The 22,657-nt window shown below is 32.7% G+C and overlaps 3 protein-coding genes across 6 annotated transcripts; 1 reads left to right on the plus strand and 2 right to left on the minus strand.

Annotated features, from left to right (window-relative positions):
* The first annotated feature begins 1,557 nt into the window (after positions 1-1,557).
* Positions 1,558-6,373, plus strand: LOC100782687 (3-epi-6-deoxocathasterone 23-monooxygenase CYP90D1). Of its 2 annotated transcripts, XM_006585457.4 has the most exons (9): positions 1,558-1,644; positions 2,001-2,153; positions 2,430-2,754; positions 3,253-3,402; positions 3,505-3,750; positions 4,220-4,309; positions 4,402-4,587; positions 4,685-4,806; positions 5,927-6,373. In XM_006585457.4, the coding sequence occupies exons 2-9, from the start codon at positions 2,017-2,019 to the stop codon at positions 6,015-6,017; spliced, it is 1,347 nt and encodes a 448-aa protein (XP_006585520.1). In that variant the 5' UTR covers positions 1,558-1,644; positions 2,001-2,016; the 3' UTR covers positions 6,018-6,373. The 2 variants fall into 2 exon arrangements, with proteins under 2 accessions (XP_006585520.1, XP_003531621.1); XM_003531573.5 differs by lacking the exon at positions 1,558-1,644 and having other exon boundaries at positions 1,740-2,153.
* A 2,880-nt stretch (positions 6,374-9,253) lies between these two features.
* On the minus strand, positions 9,254-12,584 carry LOC100306023 (uncharacterized). The gene is made up of 9 exons (NM_001249482.2): positions 12,482-12,584; positions 12,212-12,386; positions 12,028-12,110; positions 11,770-11,829; positions 10,881-10,989; positions 10,744-10,796; positions 10,359-10,439; positions 10,158-10,270; positions 9,254-9,667 (listed from the first exon to the last, which is right to left on the minus strand). Exons 1-9 carry the CDS (start codon positions 12,509-12,511, stop codon positions 9,586-9,588), a joined length of 786 nt encoding a protein of 261 aa, NP_001236411.1. The 5' UTR covers positions 12,512-12,584; the 3' UTR covers positions 9,254-9,585.
* Positions 12,585-16,187: 3,603 nt separating this feature from the next.
* On the minus strand, positions 16,188-19,974 carry LOC100812642 (phospholipase D alpha 4). 3 transcript variants are annotated; one of them, XM_006585459.3, is made up of 5 exons: positions 19,778-19,910; positions 19,570-19,698; positions 18,872-19,456; positions 17,233-18,427; positions 16,188-16,761 (listed from the first exon to the last, which is right to left on the minus strand). In XM_006585459.3, exons 2-5 carry the CDS (start codon positions 19,609-19,611, stop codon positions 16,322-16,324), a joined length of 2,262 nt encoding a protein of 753 aa, XP_006585522.1. In that variant the 5' UTR covers positions 19,612-19,698; positions 19,778-19,910; the 3' UTR covers positions 16,188-16,321. The 3 variants fall into 3 exon arrangements, with proteins under 3 accessions (XP_006585522.1, XP_003533012.1, XP_006585521.1); XM_003532964.5 differs by lacking the exon at positions 19,570-19,698 and having other exon boundaries at positions 18,872-19,438; positions 19,778-19,974; XM_006585458.4 differs by lacking the exon at positions 19,570-19,698 and having other exon boundaries at positions 19,778-19,974.
* Between the last annotated feature and the right edge of the window lie 2,683 nt (positions 19,975-22,657).

The following is a 22,657-nucleotide window of genomic DNA, read 5'->3' on the forward strand; positions in this document are numbered from 1 at the left end:
CTTATATTCTTTATAATGCGCAACAAAGTTTATAAAATGAGTTAATGATGCTATAAGATTAATTTTATAAAATTATTATCTTTCATATATTTATTGTTTTTTTTGTCAATATAAAATAACCCAGGACAACTATTATTTTAGGACGGAGGAAGTAGTAATAATCTGTTTTCATAACTACTAATTTTCCTTTTCCTTTCATTTATCTTTTTGAGAAAAAAAAAATGCTTTTTCTTGTAGTTGATGGTCCATGCTTCTCAAACTCCAAGAGAATATACAATATACTATATGAATTTCTTTCTGGGGTTCTCACTGATTTTGCTTAATAGTTAAATAAAATTCAGAACAGCGCCGAATAATCTATGTTGCCAAAATGATATTGAAGTATGAACGGTGAATTGTTTGCCTGAAGCTGATAGGTTGCTTCCCTTTAAACTAAGACATGATAAAAGCTAACTCATGAATTGAGTTTAGAACTAGGCCATCGTGATAGTAATATAAAAACAAAAAACAGAATTGTTGACTACAGTCAAAGTCAGATTTTTAAAAGCTTAATCAAAGTTGGGTAAGCATGCATAACAAGTAATCAACTTGGAGAGGAAGTTATTTATCTTTAAACACCATCTTTCGTGCAATTTTGGCACTCTTACTCTTGCTTGGTCCATTAAAGGAATGTGCCATCACTGCCCAATATACATTTTAAAGTCATACAAATGCGGGGATAAGATAAGTATTTTTATTTAGTAAAGAGAAATTAAAGAAAAGGGTATCTGGCCTCTAGCATATAATATGAGAAAGGATGGAAATGATGATAACGTGAGAGGTTGGAGAAGACCACGGATTAAACAAAATGTTGAAGAGAGAGAGTAGTTTTGAGGAGGGGTTATGATGATGGATGAATGTGGTTGGACTTATTGAGTTTCACATGAAGGCACGAGGTCATCCAACTGCTACTGCCAAAGGAAAAAGGAAGGGGGGGAACGCCATAATCCAATGTGCTACAGACGCATTAATCATGCCCTTTTGTGGGGACTTCTTTTATTGTATAATGTGAAACAAAATCATAAACTAAGCAAAACCATAAACAAGTTGTTGAGTGGTACTCAATTTAATCCCCATAAATAAAGTCTCAGGTCAAGTCTTGTGGATGAAAAAAAATGTGGTTGAGAAAAGAGACACCATTAAAGGTGGCTAACTAGTCAAATTTTTCGATGAAGAATATTCATCAATAAAACTAGTGAATACTTCATACCAATATTTTTTTTTCTTCGTACCCCATTGCTCAGAGGCTCTTCGCTATGTGAAGGTATGGGGGAGGGATGTTGTACGCAGCCTTACCCTTGCATATGCAAAGAGGCTGTTTCCGGATTCGAACCCATGACCAACAAGTCACCAAGGCACAACTTTACCGATATATGATGACAAAATTAGATATCAGTTAATATTTCACCATCTCAACATATAATAAAAGGCTTATATTCTCTTTCTATATTTGGCAATTTTTTTTTTAGATTAAAATTGATATATATGTTATCTTACATAGTGTGTATATCTTGGAATTTGGGATATAGATAATAAGCTATATATGATCTGAGACCGACATTCCCAACCCGATATTAGAGCCCCATAGCAAAACTGTTGACCCAGGTAAGTCTAAAGGACAAAGGTAGCACTATAATTCTTTATGCCTTGAGAATAAAATAATTCAATACTATGCTTTTGTTAATGTATACATGAATATTTATATTCTTCCTAAGGCAAAAAAGTTGGCTAAGACTTCACAAAACCTCTCTCCTTCTTCCTCTTCTTGCACGCGTATACACATACATGCACACTGAAATCTTTCATAAAGAAAAAACGTGGTTATGGCTGTGGCCACCATATGATTGTGCATATTTAAGCCAAAGCTAGAAGAAGTATTATAGAGTGTGTGAGAAAATAATGGACAACATTTGGATTGTGTTTGTGACAGTGTTTCTCTTATGCACTGTGATCCTCTACAGGAACAGGCTTAGCCTTATGCTTAAATCAAAACGTAAGAAGAATAAGCTTCCATTAGGCACTCTTGGATGGCCTTTTATCGGTGAAACCATTGAGTTTGTTTCTTGTGCCTACTCTGATCGCCCTGAGAGCTTCATGGACAAGCGACGCCGCATGTAAGTTCATATCAGCAATCATTTTCCATGCACCACTTATTTAAGCATGCACTTCATTTCACTTTAATTCAGCTTCATTACAAGTTAGCTTTCAAGATTTTTCATGCCATCACATACCAAAGCTTTACTTCAAAGTGTGATTTTGTGAGTGTTTAACTAAGAAAAGCCATTCGGGTTGACAAAAGTCTCATATCATGCCTTGGTTTTTGTACACAAAGTTGAATCTTGAAATTTATGTTGTTTTCAATATAAGATTTGGTGTGTTGCAACTTGTAGGTATGGCAAGGTGTTCAAGTCACACATATTTGGAAGCCCTACAATTGTTTCAACTGATGCTAGTGTGAATAAGTTTATACTTCAAAGTGATGCAAAAGTTTTTGTTCCTTCTTATCCCAAGTCTCTTACTGAGTTGATGGGAGAGTCTTCTATTTTGCTCATCAATGGAAGCCTTCAGAGGAGAATACATGGACTCATTGGAGCTTTCTTCAAGTCTCAACAGCTAAAGGCTCAGATCACCAGAGATATGCAAAAGTATGTCAAAGAATCCATGGCAAGTTGGAGAGAGGACTGCCCCATATACATACAAGATGAAACAAAAAAGGTTATTAGTTCTGTTCCCTTCACTTCTTCTCTCTGACTCTGAAGGGGTGTGAGTGTTTGTACATGTGTGTTTATGCCTCTCTTTCTCTCTCCCACGTGTAGAGGTCAGAATCTAACTCCAAAGTTAGCTCACGGTGACTTCTTGAGAATAGTTCCATCAGACACTAAATAAAACAAAAAAAGATGCTGCTTCTCTTAAATCTATACTTGTCATCTTGTTATATATATTAAGCTGTTTATATGAAAACATCTACTTCTCCAAAGTTGTATGACTAAGTGACCACACTACTTTCTCATTAAGTTTATGTATGAGTTACTGAAGTAATAATTGGTGATTGAGTTATCTTTCTGGCACTCTCCTACTTATGTTTCAAGATGATATAATTATAAAGTGAAAATCCTAGTTATCTTTATGGGGTTCATAATCATTTTTGTAGTAATCATAATTACTCTTTTCAAAGATACCAACAGGCAAAAATACTTCTTTTTTTGTCCCCAGATTGCTTTTCATGTACTAGTCAAGGCATTGATTAGTTTGGATCCAGGAGAAGAAATGGAACTTCTAAAGAAACATTTTCAGGAATTTATCTCAGGCCTCATGTCTCTACCAATAAAACTACCAGGAACTAAACTCTATCAATCTTTGCAGGTAACTTCATTAATTAGATATTGATTTCTTTCTTTTTTTTTACCATACAAGTCATGTCATGATCATGGGCCTGGCAATAATGACTTCACTTTTTGGTTTTAGGCAAAAAAGAAAATGGTGAAATTAGTGAAGAGAATTATCCTAGCTAAGAGAAGTAGTGGCTTCTGCAAAGTTCCAAAAGATGTGGTGGATGTCCTTCTTAGTGATGCTAATGAAAAATTAACGGATGATTTAATAGCAGATAATATTATTGATATGATGATTCCAGGGGAGGACTCAGTGCCACTTCTTATGACTCTGGCTACAAAATATCTATCGGAATGTCCTGCTGCTTTGCAACAATTGACGGTATGCTAAATCTTCTCTTAAGCAGATACATTGAAATTCACCTTACCACAAATCAGAAGCATTGCTGAATTTGTTTTGGTCAATTATTATTTAGTAGTTAAGCACTGGACTCCTACCCCTAGTTGCCTAGTCTAAAGACTAAAAGTAGAAAATCATTTTGTTGTTACCATTATGATTCTTTTCAACTATGTTATCAAAGATTTTAGAATTTTTCTTAGGGACAATTGGCTAGTAATGATAGGGTTATGTCCTTTCTACACTAGCTATATATGACTATGAGCCCTCAAAAGAGTGGCCAACATCACACTCACGGCAGATACGTATGGATTTTGTCCTCCCACTTACCAAAGTTTTTGAATAATCTCTGTGATCGTGGCATATCGTATGAGATTGAAACATGTGCCCTTAATAAAGTCTTCGAACTAATTTCCTGTTTAGCTTTTGGCAAACTACTTTTCATGATTCTCAGGAGGAAAATATGAAGCTTAAGAAAATTCAAGATCAGGTTGGAGAATCCCTGAGTTGGAGCGATTACTTATCACTGCCATTTACTCAAACAGTAAGACAACCATAGCTACTGGTTCCTCATCAAAGACATGTAAAAATAATCCTTAGTTTTCAGCTAACTTATTATGTGCTCTATCTGTATAGGTCATCACTGAAACTTTGAGGATGGGAAATATTATAATTGGAGTCATGAGAAAGGCCTTAAAAGATGTTGAAATAAAAGGGCACTTAATACCAAAAGGGTGGTGTGTGTTTGTAAATTTTAGATCAGTTCATCTAGATGACAAAAACTATGAATGTCCATATCAATTCAATCCTTGGAGGTGGCAAGTAAGCGAAATCCCCTCTTCCTAGTTATCTGTTAGTTTCTTTATGCTTTGTTTGTATGTAATTTATTTAGCTTAAGTGATGGATTGGTCAACTTCAGGACAAAGATACGAGCAGTTGCAATTTCACTCCTTTTGGAGGGGGACAAAGGCTGTGCCCTGGCCTTGACTTGGCCAGGCTGGAAGCTTCCATCTTCCTACACCACTTTGTCACTCAATTCAGGTAATCATTCAACACTTCACTTCTTTTTCTAATGAGTGAACATAGTGAATAATTATTTAAATGCCATCATGCCCAAATTTTTGACCTCTCCTTATGACATAGGAGCAAATGCAAAATCATAATAGCAGACATGAAAATTTCTGTCACTCCGTGGACCAAATGGCTTTTCATGGACCTTTTTCTTTACTTTACATTTTTACTCATGATTTGCTCTTTTGAATCTAAACTTGATAGCTGAAAATTACATATTTCACATATAAATATCCTGGTGGGTCATAAATGTGTCTTTCTTGCATATCGACAAAGGGAGGAATCAAAGTTGTAAAGTTTAGGAGGCCAGAAAGCCTTACATGCTACATCAGAATTCAGAAAAGAAAAGCCACTTGATCCTAATCTTTGGCGTATAATAATAATTAATGAGTTAATCAAACTTCTTATAAATCGATCCTAACTGTGAGGAAAGCCATGATGCTTCTTGAATGTATCTAAACTGTTAGTACAGTGCCAGGCTTGAGGATTTTAATCATAATCATGCTGTAATTTCACACTTGCTTTAATGACTTATAAAATAGATACGAGTTTGACTAGTGACAATGGTTCATTCACAATCTCACAACAAGTACACGATTATACCGACATAGACAGAAAGAATTTATTTTCACTAGAGAAGTACATGCACCCACTGTCTCTTGGTACTGTTTATTTATTTCTTTTCTAGCTTGAAGCAAAACTTCCTGTTGTTGAGAACCAATTTATTTTATATTATTCCATAGGACTATATAGGTTTTGACTTCTAGTTGCACCTGCTTCTATGAAGATAAAATATGGCCAAAAAAAAATGAAAGATGCTACAATAAGGAGATATGTTAATCAAATCATGTTAGGTTGGTTGACAAAAGTCTTTGGTGATATCAGTCAGCCAAGCAGCCTAATGATTTAGGTTTTGCTAGGTCTGCATAATGTGCAATCCAATAGTGCATTTTATGCCTTTCTTTTCTAACATTTTTGAACTCTTAACATCTCTCAGCTTAGTTTGCTTCAAACATTTTAATTAAGGAAAAAAAAATTAATGCCATGCAATGATAATTAGACATGTTAAAATTTAATGTTTTACATGCAGATGGCATGCTGAAAAAGATGCAATAGTGAACTTCCCTACAGTAAGAATGAAAAAGAGGATGCCTGTGAAGGTAAGGAGAGTGGAATCTTAAGCTTCTTTGGCCAAAAAGTGTGCAGCCACTTCTACCTAAGGGTACAGAACAACAATTCTATGAAAAATACAAAATGTGAAAGAAGAAGAGAACAAGGTGGGTGTGGGGGACCAGAAAGGTTTGGCTAATGTGGACACACGTGTGGTGAACTTCATAAGCCTTTTGTATGCCCCCTTGCATTAGTCTTTCCACATAAAGACAATGGAAAGTTTAATCTCGAGGGACCCTTAAATTAGGTAGTATTTACTTTTCACCAATTCTTCTTTCCATTTTACTTAGTGTGGTAGGAAAATAAAGGTTGATTGTAAGGGAGAGCACTTTTATCTTGTTTTTTTAATCAGAGTTCTTTTTGTTTATTTTTTTTCTTCTCTTCCCTACTTTTTTGTTCTTTCTCTTTCTTCTCCTTTCTTTGGAAGAAGAGGAGGGAAAGGAGGCAAGGATTCAATAAGGAGAATAATTGGGCATGGACGATTATCGTTTGAGTTTAAGGGTCCCATAAATTAATGTTATTCTTAGGACAACTTGCTGAAGATCCCTTTAAAATATATAAATCTATTCATACTTAAGATAGGGATGATTAAAGAGGGAAATGAAAGTGAGTAGTGTACACAAGATCCACCACTCTCTTTAGTTTGATCAATGATGCGAAGCAACTGAACCAGAAAAAAAAAAGGCACTAAAATCATTTATCGATCTAAGACTCTTGCTTTTCCATGAACTCCAAATCGGTTTTGTTTATAATATATAAACCTGAAGCACGATCGAATTGTGGAGTATTGATAATGAACATTCTTTTTGTTATGATTTATGAAAACATGTCATCTATCATTACCTTCTGTTATATTTCTTACTTCCCTTGCTTTAATGTTTCATTTATTAGATGTTTTGGTTTCAATACCTCTTGATTAAATAAGTGATATTAATATAATAATACTGTTATACAATTTATTGAAGAACATGAAATATTGGAGAAGACATGAGTTTCTTTTTTTGTTTTTGAAAGGATGGAGAAAACATGAGTATTTTTTGCTTAAGAAGAAATTTGAGAAGCTATAGAAAATTTGAGAAAGGATGGTAGGTAAAGTGTACCCATGCAAGAAGAGCACAATAACAAATAAGATTAGCACACAAATTATACTTGGATACGTCAATGTTTATCTTATTTTTCTATTTCTTTTTCAAAAAAATATTCCAAATTTACCATCGAAGCAAATATCTGTAAAGAGATTTATGAAATGAAACACCTTACTTTAATGACTTTAATGGGCTAGTTCTTTTATACCATCTTTGATGATCTAGATAAGATCCGTTAGACAGCAAAGATATAAATTACAAAAAACGTATAATATTCTATCAGTATAAAACCATTTTTAAGAATTAAATCCAAGACTTTTATGTGATGCGAAGAGTTAACCATCATTAGCCAGTCTTAGGCTTTTCATTTTGTATTTTTAGGTGGTTAAAAGCCTAAATCCAGTATATTATGCATACCTCATTAAAATAAAAAAATAAAATCAAAAGTACAAAGGTCTTTAAATATTTTTTTTACCCCTCGAATATATAGAAACAACAATTTCTTAACACCTAACCTTCTGCTTCTTTTATATTCATTTCAATGCCACTGGCTTTAAAAGGTAAGAATGTAACTATTCAATAAAGTGCATCGAGACACTTTTTTTATTTTTTATTTTTTACATTATTCAAATTCACCAATGTAACCATAGCTAATGGAGTATATCTAAAGACCACAAAGCAGTTTGTAATTTTATAAAATAATTAGTAATTATCTCCTATAATATATGAATAGTTTTATTTTAATAGATATAAACAAAAATGTTTAAATTATAATTGGAAAAGACATAATTAATTTAAATAAATGAATACATAAGTAATTTAGATTAAGCAAGAAAAGAGAAATTTTAAAAATAAAAAAAATTAAATTTTTTTGATGGAAAAGTTTAATTAGGAAGTGTAAGATGACGATGTTTAAAATTAAAAACTAATTTGTTAAAAAAATTAGAATAAAATAAATACTAAATAGTTGTGAAACCACACATCATTTTTTAAGACATGAAACCACATATCATAAACAAATGGGCAATGGAATAAGAAATGCGCTAAAAAAATTGGAAGTCAGCAAGTCAGTTTAGGTTAGGTTAAGCAGTTTTATTATATAACTTAGGTCAAGGCTTTTTAAAAGTCCATTATTTTACTCTATTATAAAAGGCTCCCAATAAAAAAAATTCTTTAAACCTAACAACTTATTTATATAAATACAAATAATATAATGGTATTATTGTTGTTGTAATTGTTATAAAAGTATTAAATTTTTAATGTCTTTTTATTACATACATGTCAACCTATTTAAAGATTAAACTCGTAAGCAACATATCTATCAGGTTAACACGTTAACACATTACTGATGATGATAATAAGGTAGAGATCAAAATTTAACTTTTATGTTGATGTCGAGATTATAACTATTTTTTTTTTATAGAAACTAAAACTTAAGCTCGTTCGGGTGGTTTTCTATTTTTAATTTTAAAGTTATTAAAAATTAAATTTAGATTCAATTTTGAAGGTTAAGTTTCAATTTTATTTTTAGTTTTAAAATTTTAGAAACCAATGTAAATTAAAAATAGATAAAATAAGTTCACACCAATTTTCTTCCCCAATCTTTCACTGTCTCTCCGTCTGTGTCGTCACCGAAAGCGATTCTCGGCAGCGGCACCATTTTTCTCTCTCTTTTCTTCTTCTTCTTCTCCAACAGCCACGATACCCGCATTGCAATCGAATATGGAAACATGAAAAACCATCTTCACTAAAGCTTGCGAGCGAATCCTTTACAAATCATGGTATCATAAATTGTTGTTCCAGATAGTAAAAAAACAAAAGAAAAACGAATCTAGAACATCAACAATACTATAATCTATGCCCAGAAAAAAAAAATCCAAAACCAAATTAAAAAGGAAGAAAAAAATAGAATCAGATTTGGAGAAAAAAGATAAGAGATCGTTTGGGTTAGAGTTTGGGGAAGAACAAAGTGAATCAAGACAGCGGCGGGAGGCAGGTGGCGAGAGAGAGGGTCGCGTGGAGAGAGAGGCCACCGGTTCTTTTTTTAAAACTCACCTCCCAAATCCTAAACCTAAAACCTATTTTTTTTGTTTTGTAAATATGGTAAAAAGTGTTTTAAAAACTAAATCATAAACTCACAAAAAATTATCCAAACAGGTCTTGGATTTAAAAATAACATTTCAAAATTGAAAACTGATAAGTTACAACCATCCCCGATCGGGGCCTAAAATTGTGTAGACATGGAGGCTAAATAGTTAAACCTTTTATGATCATACCAATAAATTTTGTACACCGGCCAAAATGAGCTGTACTATGCACAGTAAGCTGATCAAACCAAACAGTAATTGGATTCAATTTAAGCCCTTTTTACTGGTTCGGATCAAATTTTTAACACTCTTTGGTGGTTTGATTCACTTCCATGAATTCTCTCGTTGGTGTGATGCAGTCAACATTGGGAGAGTGCAACAGAACAACAAGCTTCAACTCCTCAATGTTAATGATTGCCATTAATATGCCAGTGAGAATCATCAACTTCGGTGTTGAAGATGAAACTGGTAAACAGTGTAGTGATGTCCCTGGCCAGTGACCAAACGAAATTGAAAACCATGAATTTCAGTCCCAACCAATGAAATGCAAACCTCCTAAATGTTTAAAATGTATTTTTCTGTATTAATTTGCAATAAATGTAAGGATTAAACATTGACATCATAAAGAATCAATTCCCCAAAATCCTCCAGTGTCATTTGGTTCGTTTTTGTTTACATTTTCAATTTATATGTTTTCTTTAACAGAAATCCCACCTTATTTTCACTTTATTTCCTGTTTTGATGAACTTATAAAGAAAAAAGATGAAAACGGAAAAAAAGTAAAAATGAAGGCACATTTTTATAAGTATTGAATAAAGACACACACAGACATATATGCATGACACTAAAGGCACCCTCCTTGTTTCTTTGTGCAACTGATAGACTATTTGCTGATTGATAGACAATAATGACATGAGGGGAAATCAACTATGATGGAAGAAGATATTAGTGAAAGAGGTAGGGTAAGGAAATTAATTACTTTAGATGAGGTAGAGTCATGTGCTTCAAGAGTGTCGGGTGTCGAATGACAAATGCCTTCCATTCTTCTTTGCTTATTTTATCATCTTTGTCAGCATCAGCATCTTGAAATGTCTGATTTTTTTTCTTAAAAGAAAAAGTTACTAAAAGGATCCAAAATAATATCAACATGGAGAGAAAAAATGCTCCTGCAAACAATTACCTTATCAATAATGGTATCAAGGATTTCATCATCCAGATCCATGCCACATTCTGACAGAATGGCAACAACCATTTGCCTAACCTGGAAAAAGTCAGGTTAACAAAACAGTTCCAACTGTTGGTAAACTAAAATCAATAGGGGGATACACGTTATATAAAATGGCAGACATCCTCATGGTTGTTTTGAGTTTTACATATTATTTAATGGACATAAGATTGCCAAAGACTTGACAAACAGAAACCACGAACACCACTTTTCTTTGTTAAACATGTAAAATCAAATTGATAAATTGCAGTAAGGGAACTCTAGGGCAATATAATTCTATGATGACAAATATATTTAAGCTAAAAACATATTCATAACCTGGACATGCCAAGATACTCACTTCTTCTCTCTCAATATATCCAGTCTGTCTCAAGTCATACAATCTAAAAGCAACTACAAGCAAACCAATAAAAGAAAATTATTTTTTTATCAATATAATCTAAAAAAACAATTACAAAACTCTTACTGAAGTCTTACAATCAATTTTCTTTTCCAGAGGAGTACAAGGATGAAAGATACTGAGAGCATGCACAAACTCCTCAAATTCTATAACGCCGTTTCTTTTTTCATCAAAGACATCAAACACCTAGAAAATTTTGTAAACAATAAAATGAACTCAATTATACAATTCAAAAAGGAAAAACAGCAGCAAATAACAGATCTTTTAGCAAAACAAGTATATATGTGCGTGGAACCATGAATTTTTTTATTTTTTTTGTTTTCTAAAGGGAAGGGAAATGGGGAGACTATGCATAGAACATCTTCTCCTGATACCATTGGTTATGCCATATAAGGTCAACAATGTAAAATTAGATATTTAAACATCAGAAATCGAGTTGTCAATCTGTACGATACATCTTACAATATATCAATTAAAAAATTATATACCTTTGATCTTTCAAAGAGTTTTATTCAAATGACAAACAAAGCTAGAAAAGAAATCAATTTATCAAAACAATTTCAGACCTTATTCAGTGTGGCAACAATCACTTGCATAAGAAATTTTGTAGGGAAGTTTGGATATAGCAATAGAATATGGAGTTTTGGTTCACGAGTTACATGGGATGGAAGGGATGGAAATTATCACGCTAGTATGACTATGAGGTAGAAAAATACTTCCACTCTGATTTACCCAAATGCCATAGGAAATCAAAGGGTATGAACTAATTTGGTCCCCTGAAAGAAGTTTCCCTTGCAAATCAAAATCTCCTTTCTTACAAGAACATATTGTTTGGTTGGAGGGGAAGAGAGAGAGAGAGAGGAGGGATCTTGAGTCCTGGACAAAAGTCCCTTGTTTCAGTTGTTTGGATCATAGGGTCATGAATGAAATCAAGAAAACAGAAAAATGTGGTGAAGTTGCATATACCCTGTCAAGGAAAAGATTCTCCCCGGTGGTGGTCTTCAACAGTGCCAATGTGAGTTCTTCCTTCACAAGACAAACAAACAAACAAACAAGAGTTAAAAAGGACACAATCTCACCACAATTCCAACACCACTAACAACAGACCTAACTAAGATTTCAAAATTAAAATTAAAAAAAATGCACAAACTAAGGATCAAAGAGATATTGATCCCCAAATCCCAATCTAAGTAGTTAACTTAATCTTCACATGAAGCTAGCTACCTTGTGGATGAGGCCATCATCAATGATAGAACTACTCAACTTCTTGAACAACTCACGCAAGGCCTCGATTTCATTAATACTAACTGCCACACAGAAATCAGCAACTTAAAACTTGCATCAACATTTCCTCAGCAACATAAACAAAAACAGCGAAAAATGAAATGTAAGAGAAAAAAAAGCGAACATGGAGAATCCTCGGCGAGGGTGAGAATGTCGTCGAAGGTAGAAGAATGTTTCTTCTTATTCCTGGGAGATTGGAAATCGAAGCAACTAGTGAATGTGAAAACCAAAGCTTCGACTATTCCTATGAACGGAATGAACACTGCGCACAGCGTCTCGCTGAACGTCAAGCTCGATCTCTGACACCAATCAATCATAGCATAAATTCATGAATTCATTTTAACGATAACGTAACAGAAAATCGAAATCGCACGTTAGCAAAAAAGTGTATTACCAGAGATAAACGCTTATCTTGGAACTCCATTTCATTTCATCGTTCAGAGTTAGAATGCCATAACATAAGTTTAAGTTTATTGATTATCCTCCCAATTATAAAATAGATGCGTGCACCGATGCTATATGTTAATACGTTTAAACAAAGACAACAAATGCTGGAAAAGCGCACGTGAGTTCGGCCCCACACAATATACTTTTAAAGAGAACGATGAATTTTAAGAATGAATAAATTCGAAATCAAGGATTAGTATTAAGAGAATCAAACTTTGTGGAAGTCCCATTCGACACGAAAGACCTTAATTATCATGATTTTAAAAAATGTTAATACATTTATAATTTAATACTTAATTATGTGCCTAGTGAAAACATTATTTTATAAAAATATAAAAGGTGTAATTTTGGACTACTACTAGTTTTTTTTAAGTCATATAATTAATTAAAATAGTCATATATTGTTTTAGACCGGACTCAGGACTTGTTAGTTTTTAGTTAATTCGTTTGATAGGCTACTTCGGACAAAATAATTAATGGACTAGACTAAAATATTGATCGAAGTTGACATTATATTAGGTAAAATATTTTTACAATCGTATGTATAAATAATAAAACACGTTTTGGAGAAAGATTACCATATTACACTTTTGAATGATCTTGAGTCTCATACCAAAAAATCTAACGCATCACAAACATAAATGTAAGCAACGTATGTTGTGGTTGTGTTTGGAAATCCGTTGAACAAAGAATTTTCACTTTTTAATACACAAATTGAGAAGAAGCGACGAGTTAGATTCACGACTGAAAAAAAAGAAGAAGCTTACACTGTGATTCTAGTAAAATCACAATTAACCTAAGCGTTATAGTATATTTTGTAAGTACTCACTCCTTATGCACGACATCTCAAATATGTAGGAGTTTAGCATAATTGTACATACACTTCAAATTTAAGTCAACCAAGAATATAGTCTTCAAGATTCAATTGCACAATTTAGATCTTCTAGACATTAAAGTTAGGGAACCATAATCACATTTTAATTTATATTAGTTATTATAAATGAAAACATAATTTAAATTAAATTTATTTACTTATTATTTTTAATCTATTATGCTTTATCTCTATTTTAAATTAAATTTATTAATAAAATAATCACATTTTAATTTATATTAGTTATTATAAATGAAAACATAATTTAAATATAAAAATATTTATTTATTATTAATTTGAATCAAATAAAAATAAATTTTATCTTGTATGATAAATGCTGTACTAGTTATTATCATAAAATTTCAAATATAAAAATAAGAATGCCAACTTAGCACCCTTGTGGTGGGGGCCTTGGATCCACCACATGAGGCTGGGAATCAATATGACTAAAATTAGGGGTTTATTGGTCGGGTTGGTTCGGATTTGGAAGAAAATAAAGTTCGAAACAATTCATTTTAATTAGTTGAATTTGATTTGGATATCATATATTTTTTGCCTAATTTGAATCAATCCAAACGGGATGTTGAACTAGTTGGTTTGGTTTGGATGATTGGTATTTGATAAAAAAATAATAAAAATTTTATTTTATTTTTTATTATAAAATAACAGTTTTATTCCAAAATTAAAAGATAATCATGTGACATACACCAAATTAGCCAAATTCATTGTGAGAAGGTTTAAAGGTCAAAGTTGCATTGTCAATGTCGACTGGGTGGAAGTCCAGAGAAGGATCGACCACGTTAATAATTGTCGTGAGGAGGCGTAACAACGGGCGGATGAGGTTTAATGAGTGTGCGTGTGTGTGATGAACATAAAACGACATAAAAATATAGGCAACTTCAATATTTAAAAAATAAGAAAAATTAATAATATATATTTGATTTGGTTCGGGTTGGCTCTAAATTAGAAAAAAATGCGAACAAAAATTTAATTGATTTGAATTGAATTGTCAAGTTTGTTAAATTGATCTGTATCGATGAACATCCTTGACTAATTTTATGATGAAATTAGTGATTAGTTTTTATACACATGGATTAAGTATTTCTTTGATAGAAATGGAATTTGTGATGTAGGATTGGCCTAGTCATTATGTTTTGTTCAAACAGTTGTTTATTCTAAGAATCATTCTAATTTTTTATCTTTCTTTTTTGTGAATTTTCCTATGTATTAATTAAAGATATTGAAATTTTGAAACAATGAGTAAGTATTTATTTTTACAAAAATAAGTAAATAATATAATTAAAACATGCATGGTGCCCACAAGGTCACAAATTTTCATTTTTTATTTTTAGAACTGGTCACAGATTAGTGGATACAAATGTCAAATAAGCATCGCATTATTTATTTTAAGGCCAATGATTAATCCAGGATACATTAGTTAATCTCGTACCCATACTTGAGAAATCCACCCGGTGATTGATCTAATTGAGGTAATAGGTTAGTGGTCTAACTGGTGGGTTATTAATTGGCCCGGTTTGATTCGGTATATATTAAAAATTCAAAATTATATATGTATATATTATATATAAGTATATAACTAACATCATTTGAGTAAGAAAAATTCTTCCATACTCCAAAATTCAAAATAACAATTAATAATAGAGAAACATCAAAACAACGTCTAGAGGTAATTTATTTAAAAAAAAAAAACTGGTTGGATCAAACCGGTCCAACTAGAATCCGGTACCTAACTGGTCGAGTTTGGTCGGATCATTCTAGATTAATTGTGTGAGTGATCCAATAATGAAATCGGTCTGGTAAAGTCACCAGATTCCAATTAAAGCGGTCCGACCGGTCGAATTGAACCGGTTTCACAACTATCTGTACCTAATTAATTAGATTGTTTAAGGTTAATGCTTTCTTAGTCAACGTCAACTGCTGAATATAAAATTTTAAAATTCTTACGCAACATATGCTTGATATATACCAATTTAATTGTTAAATACATAGTGACAAATAATTATTTTTCATTAATATTTTCATGTAGTAATATCATAGATATTATGAAAACATTACAAGAAAATAATAAATCCCAAATTCCATTACCACATTCAAATTACTGGAAAATGAAAAACACTCCAGTTCAACTCCAAAATAGGTTTTGTTAAATCCTCTATCTATTCATCAAACATTGTTGACACATTCGTGATTTGACTCCTTTTCGCAGGCGTTTCACTTCTTTACAGCGCATTACTGACTCTTTAATTAGGGGCAGATCCACATCAGGTGTTCAAGGAAAATTACGTTGTCTGACTATAGCAATTTCAGTCTATTGCATTTGGCTGTCTAGGAACAAGCTGATTTTTGAAGATTATCAATTTTCTGTCATAGAGGTTATTAGCAAGATTAAGTTTCTTATGTATAGACAAGCGCACCTGTTGCATTTGTTTTAGCATCTTGATATATGTCTTCTTGTATTAGGGAGACTTTTGATTTTCTTTAACTGCGGGGTATGCCCCGTTTATTATTGTATCATTTTGGGTTTAATATAATTTACATTTTTTCCCAAAAAAAAACATTGTTGACACATGAATAATTAAAAAAAAATTGTTGACACCAAATAAGACTCTTTTAAAATGAATTACATCCATAAAATAAATTAGAGTGTATTTATCATTAATTTAATTTAAAACACATTATGATTTTGGCTCACTAAAATTTTAATGATATATGCCTCATTTACAGTACATTTTGCAAACAAATTCACCTATGACAAGTATAGTTGGTTGACACCGGCCCATGTACAGGGCTAAACAGGGTTTTTTATTTTTTTATTTTTTCAGTTTACATTTACATATTTATTAGAACACTAATGTGCTTGTTTGCTCATAAGTCATAACTAAACCAACCATATATCTAAGTGGTAAAGATAGGGGGCAATATTTTAGACCTTTTTCCTTTCACTAGAGAATTTGTATCAGGAAAATGAACTCCATCAGTGAGGTTTTTCACATACCCTTCTTGTGTGACTCTCACAGGGTAAGTTACAAGGTGCACCCCTTCCATGTCCACAATTTCTTCACTGCTGTAGATTTCCCACATTTCATCTCCTATTGAGCGCATTCTCTCCACACATTCCAATCTTTGTGGCTCTAAGAACAACTCATCAACACTAACAGTGTGCTCATACCATAGAGACATTCTATATGCTTGAATATCATCTAGGTTCACTTGGTTGGTATCATCATCTCCATCTTGAGACTGGTAGCATCCTATGGCTATCTCAGTGTCCCTCTTCCCGTCCATGGATCGTTGGTTTACATTAGCTGATCCAATTAATATGTACAGGTCGTCCACTAGTGGTACGTGCAAGGAAATAAAATTTGTCAACCAACAATATCAATAAAACTTCTACCACAATTAAACTATTGCATTACTTAGATGTTTATCCTTTTATATATAGAATAAAATACTATGCAAAATATGAAATAGTTAAGTAGTCTAACCAGCACATGATTATAAAAATGATATCAGAAGCATATTCTAAAAATGGTGTAGATGACTTCAAAAAGTAGACTTAAACTCAATATTAACCCTTGTGAAAGTAAAACCCACTAGGGTCAGCCTAATGGTGAGGAGTTTGGATAATTTGAAAGAGATATTAGGTTCAAATCTCATTGCCATCATTGTACTCATACAAACAAAAAAAACTTGTCACTACACATCTAAAATTCCTCTCATAAAAGATATTGGACTCTTTCAGGAACAAGAAAAGACCAAGAAGTGAAAAAGAAAATGATAGTTGAAGAATAATGCTATAATAATACCTATCATGAAGTTGGAGTGAACATAAACCATGAATCTCCTATTTTTTTGAGCATTCCAGTATTGAGTTTCAGGTTGGGGAGAATCTAGTGGAAGATACTCCCCTTGTCCCTTCTGCTCCCTATTTGCAAGACAGAAGAAATTCAAGTAGTCTCTAGGGTGTGCTGGTTCTCCACTTTCTTGTATAGCTTCTCCAATCAACCTATACATCATTGTCATGGTCTCTCTAGTCCAATGCAGTATATCTTGAACAGGTTCACTTTCAGGCTCTCCTTCTGGCCACATTGGTATGACTATGTACACAGCAAATCTCTCCTTTGCCTTAATCTTACTTACCACCTTGAGCGCAATTTCAATTGGAATTAGATTAGTGCAGCCACTGTGCCTATCTTTCTTCCACCAATGGCACCCCCCAATGAAATATTGGTTTTCGATGTAAATAAACCTTTCGGCACGCCTAATTGCTTCAACATAAGCCTCATGGATGCTCCTCTCCACATTTAACTTTGTAGACAACTCACTAACTGAGACATGGTCAATTGACCTGTATACTTGAACTTTCCAATTCCTCTCCATAAGAGTGCTTGAGCTTGTCCTAGGCATAAGATTTGCCAAGGTGCTAGAAGGGACTAGAAAAGAAGGATCACATTGCTTTGTCCATCTTTGCTCAAAATTTGTTAACACATCCCAAGCAGCCTCACCAGTAACACAAGCATGAGCATCATGCCAAGGCTCTCTTGGTCCTCCTTTGTTGAGGCTAGCTCCTTCAATGCTTGTTTGGTAGAAGTCATAACAATGAGATTCCCTAATGAGTGTTTGAAACAATGAATGTTGCTCTGTGTCATATCTTCCATCACACAAATCTAATCCACCCAGAAAGCTCATAAGTTCTCTGTCGCCGACAGATTTGGGTGCTTTTGTGTCCACTGTTATAGTCTTCTGATGGTGAGCAAAGAGTGTGGGGAACATATGGTGTAACCTGGGACACTTTCTGCATATTACTTTTGTGTGGTTGAAATAAGCAAAAGCTTCTTCGTCTTGGTTGTTCAGTTCACCTTTGTTCTTAACAAAGGGCAAAGATGTTTCATCATCCCAAAGCATAACCCTCACAGCCACTCCTTCCTCTGCCTTCTTCTTCAATAGTTCACCTAACTTAATTCCTCTGGCATGTGGGATTTCTGTGTGAGGATCTCTAACCTGCCAAGGAGCATATTTGCTTCTAAAAAAATGAATATCAATGTGAAAGGGGAGTGGATCCTAATGCACATAATGTCATGTTCAAATTTTGTGTCTCTCTCTTCGTAAATATTAAATAAGCCTTACCTATCAGCTAGACACAAAATTTAAACATGATTTGGCCATGCTAAGTTTTTTTTGGGTGAATAAAAAGTTTAGATAAGTTAGGTGTCAAAGAATCATTAAGGCCTCAAAACTCAAAAAACTCTTATAGAAGTACTTATAATTACCCACCAATGAGGTTCTTATTCCGCTGTGGAATTGGAATTCACGATGGTATGAGTCTTATTCTTACAACTGGACCAACCTTCGTTGGCCGGTATAAGTTAAAAAGTCATGTTAAAATTTAGCACAAGAGGACCCATTCCTATCTAAAAAGACAATAAGAAATGACATTGCAATTACCAGAACCATCATGGGATTGAAGGACCACCCTGCAATATAAACTAAGTACTTCGCACCCTCAATGGCTTTATAGACATCCTCCCATAGCTTTTTTGGAGCTCCACATAGATCAAATGGAGGTTGAAAAGCAGAAGAATGGTGAGCATCATGATAAAGTTTGACATGACAATTTGACCTTAGTGGGAAGGTAGCCTCCCTCAGCCCTTGAAATTCCCAGTCATTGCTCAACATCTTTGCCCAACTCGGTTCCAATTCAGCCGGCTTGAACCATAGCTGGAACTTCAACTTAAGTTTTGGGTTTGGTTTTCCATTATCCATGAGGAGAGGGAAGAAGCCGTTGATCAAGCCTCCTTTCTTCAATAGCTGCTGAGCCTGAATATGGAATTTTCCCAATACGGAAGAACGCGATGTTTTAAGGGTAATGGTGATGCATGAATCAGCTGGATGAGCACATTGAATCTGAAAAGTTTGGTTCCACACACGGTTGCTTTCTTGGCTGGTTTTTGCAAACTTCTGGCTGTCTATCTTTATAGTCACGTAAGCAGGATTTCCATTTGCACATATGCACTGAAAACAAGAAAAACGCTGAAAAAACAAAGAAAAATTAATGCATGGAATGAGTTTACGAAAGGACAAAACTTAGATGTAGTTCCTTAAGTATTTTTGGTGATATTCTTCAATCAAAATTTTAGTCTTACCTTGGTAAGCTGCATAATAAAAGTTTGCACTAAGATCAACATAAGTTACTGTGGTGAAACTCCAATTCTGATCGAAGAAAAATATCAAAAGCACTAAGGAACTACAGCATTGCAGAATTTTCAGCATAGCTGTATGCACACACAACACACATATAAATATGACATACACATGACTAACATAGCATGTGCGTGTGATAGTGGAGCTTACATTGAAGGGAAACAAAGGTGAGTAAGGTGTGGCATTGAAGATGGTAGCTTCAATTGTTCCATGGAGGAGCTTAGGAGTTTCCTCGATTGCTCTTACGGTTAAAATATTCATAAGGAAGAAACGGGAGAGATAGAGATTTATCGAGTTTGGTTTAACATATGATGGATTTCGTGCCAATTTGCAATAACTGATTGTTGTATTATTACATTTATATAGGTGGGTAAGTTTACTGTTGCAGATGAAGAAGCAAAGGGAACCTTGGAATGCAATTGAAAGTTGGAAAACTTGTGTAACTTTGCATTTATGTAGACACAATCCAACCTTCAAGTATTTGCCATCACAAGTTTTAGCTTGAAGCTAAGTTTCTTAAACTCAAATCTCAATTTACCATAATCAGTAAGTACATATCAAAATACAGGCTTATGTTAGTAGTACATTATTGAATACATCATACACTAGTCAATCAACAAATATATAATTTCTTAGGAGGATAACTTCTTGGATAAACATTTACATGTCAAATGCATGTTAGCTAGAAGCGGATAAGAGGGTGAAGGGCCCTGTGGGGATTGACACTTTATTAACGGAACGATTCTAGAGTACAAGGAATTCAAGGAAAATAATTGAACGTCTCCATATATGTCTCTACCACAGACCAAAGAAATTCAGTTTCTGGTATATTACTTATTGCCTGTGGGTTGTTAGAATGAAACATAACATGGGTCTGTTTAGCATACATACCTAACGGATAAGTTAATTAAAATTTGAGGTTTAAATAACTTTTTTTTTTCTCTTAAAATGTTTTTTCTTCTTCTTATTTTGGTTCTTATAATTTTTTTGGTTTTGTTTTAATTTTTATAAAGTTCTAAACTTTCGATATAGATTTCTCTTAACATTCATAAGGATCAAAACAAAAGATTTTTTTTTTTATAAAAATCAAATATTTTTTTATATCAACAAGGATAGGCCTAGTGGAAGGGATGAGTGACTCATAAGACGAATTAAGATTCAAATTTTTGTTAAGAGAATTGTTTAAATTTAATGTCCAATCATGTTTCTAACAAGATTGTTTGCGATAGAAAATACATGGGGAACATAAAAAAAAATATTTATTTTCTTCAAAAATCAAAACAAAAACAACACTATATTATATGGACCAAAAGGTTAATTAAGTTTTTTTTATAATTATGTTATTGGTATGAAATATCCATTAATTTTTGCTCACATTTTTTTTATCTATATGATATAAACTCGAGACCTGGTCTAAGAAATTTGAGTCTATGCCACTCAAATCAATAACTTGTAAGTAATGATTAATTAAGTTTAAAATTAATTATTGAACTAGTTATTAAAATGATTAAATGTGAAATTATAGAGAAAGACATAATTACTTAGTTAAAACTCAAAATTTGATGATTATATATTTTCAAATAATTACAAGTTTTCATATTTTCTTTTTTAAAATTATTTATCATCTTAATTAATTAGGATAACTATTTTTTAAAATTTTATTCTCATTTAAAAATATTTTTATTAAACTTAATGGGATGATACAAATAAATTTATGTTATTATTTTGACAATTTTATCTTATACAGAGATGAGATTTGATGATTTGTTGAATTCGTTTCAAGAAATTAACAATCTATTTCTTTTGAAAATAATAAATTAAATCCTATTTTTTGTTTTGTTTTTCTTTTTGAAATGTTTCTCTCGGCCCTGTATCAATTTGGGGCGTTCTTTCTAAGGTTTCCTCCTCTTATATTTGTTTTCTTTCTTGGCAGTTGCTTCCTGCAGCCTCATAATTACTTCTTGCACCTAATCCGGAATGTAATTACATTCTGGATTGATCTTTTCAGGACGTAAAAGTTTATATTCTGGATTACGGTTTATGGAAGTTTGAAAAGGTGCATGAAACAATTTCCTTTCTTTCTATCTCTATTTTTTTTTCTCTAACCCACACCTAAATCGATTGTACCCAAAAGTGTAAATGAGTCAAGCCAAGAACCAGGTACATTACTCAATTTTAACTTATTTATACAAATGAGCTTAATTAAAAGCTTGAACTTGACTTGTTTTATAACTCAATTATTTTTCTAACTATGAATTTAGTGTTTAATAAAGGAATTTAATACTAGATAATAATCTTCAAATAGAAAAATATGTGTTAAGCATGTGGTATAATATTATGGAATCCATATAATTTTAATTTTTCTATAATACATATAGTTTGGGCTATTAGAGTTATTCATGAACTATATGGATGTCGAGCTTGTAAAATTTGATCTTAATCTACTTAAATAATCAAGCTCAATCTTAAATTTGAGTTTGTTTATCTACTTAAACAAATAAACTTGGTCAAACATTTAGTGAATCAAACTCAAATGTTCACAAATAATTTGATCCATTTACATCTCTAATTGTCCCTTTACAGTAACTCTTTTAAAGTATCAAATATATACCGCCAAAAAAATTGTCACCCCCTTGACCCCTCCCACGAGAGAATTTATCAGGTGATCTGAACTCTAAACTACATAGTCTCTTATTTATTGTTTCATGACATACTTCTTAATAATTCATAAAGTCATGTAGTAACTCATTAGTTCTAATAAACGAAGATTGGGGTAGACCCTCCTCCTCCTCCTCGAACAAACAACTAATTAATTACATAAAGACTTGAGCATGCGCAACATTGGAATAGTATCAATTCAATTCAAACAGTTTATCATGCTGCTAATTCCATAAAATAATATCCTAAAAATATGATTCACTCATCAAGTCATCATTAACTTATCAAAGTTTGACAAGTATTCGTCTATAGTTGTGGTGATTGACTATTTGGTTGGCAAAGTTTTGGCAAACGCTCAACGTATGCCTTTCT

Source organism: Glycine max, chromosome 8 (genome assembly GCF_000004515.6).
Source record: "Glycine max cultivar Williams 82 chromosome 8, Glycine_max_v4.0, whole genome shotgun sequence".
Classification (NCBI taxonomy): Eukaryota; Viridiplantae; Streptophyta; class Magnoliopsida; order Fabales; family Fabaceae; genus Glycine; species Glycine max.

Bases quoted from the DNA above. Each gene is read 5' to 3' on its own strand.
- LOC100812642 (XM_006585458.4), bottom strand. From the start codon at position 19,888: ATGAATATTTTAACCGTAAGAGCAATCGAGGAAACTCCTAAGCTCCTC. The intron at 19,457-19,777 runs GTAAGCTCCACT...TTGTTTTTTCAG, and splicing joins CACCTTTGTTTCCCTTCAAT to CGTTTTTCTTGTTTTCAGTG. The intron at 18,428-18,871 runs GTAATTGCAATG...GCTCCTTGGCAG, and splicing joins TCAATCCCATGATGGTTCTG to GTTAGAGATCCTCACACAGA.
- LOC100306023 (NM_001249482.2), bottom strand. From the start codon at position 12,511: ATGGAGTTCCAAGATAAGCGTTTATCTCTG. The intron at 10,797-10,880 runs GTAAGACTTCAG...GTTTGCTTGTAG, and splicing joins TCTGGAAAAGAAAATTGATT to TTGCTTTTAGATTGTATGAC. The intron at 10,271-10,358 runs GTAATTGTTTGC...AAAAAAAATCAG, and splicing joins TTGATACCATTATTGATAAG to ACATTTCAAGATGCTGATGC.
- LOC100782687 (XM_003531573.5), top strand. From the start codon at position 1,939: ATGGACAACATTTGGATTGTGTTTGTGACAGTGTTTCTCTTATGCACT. The intron at 4,310-4,401 runs GTAAGACAACCA...CTATCTGTATAG, and splicing joins CACTGCCATTTACTCAAACA to GTCATCACTGAAACTTTGAG. The intron at 4,807-5,926 runs GTAATCATTCAA...TTTTACATGCAG, and splicing joins CACTTTGTCACTCAATTCAG to ATGGCATGCTGAAAAAGATG.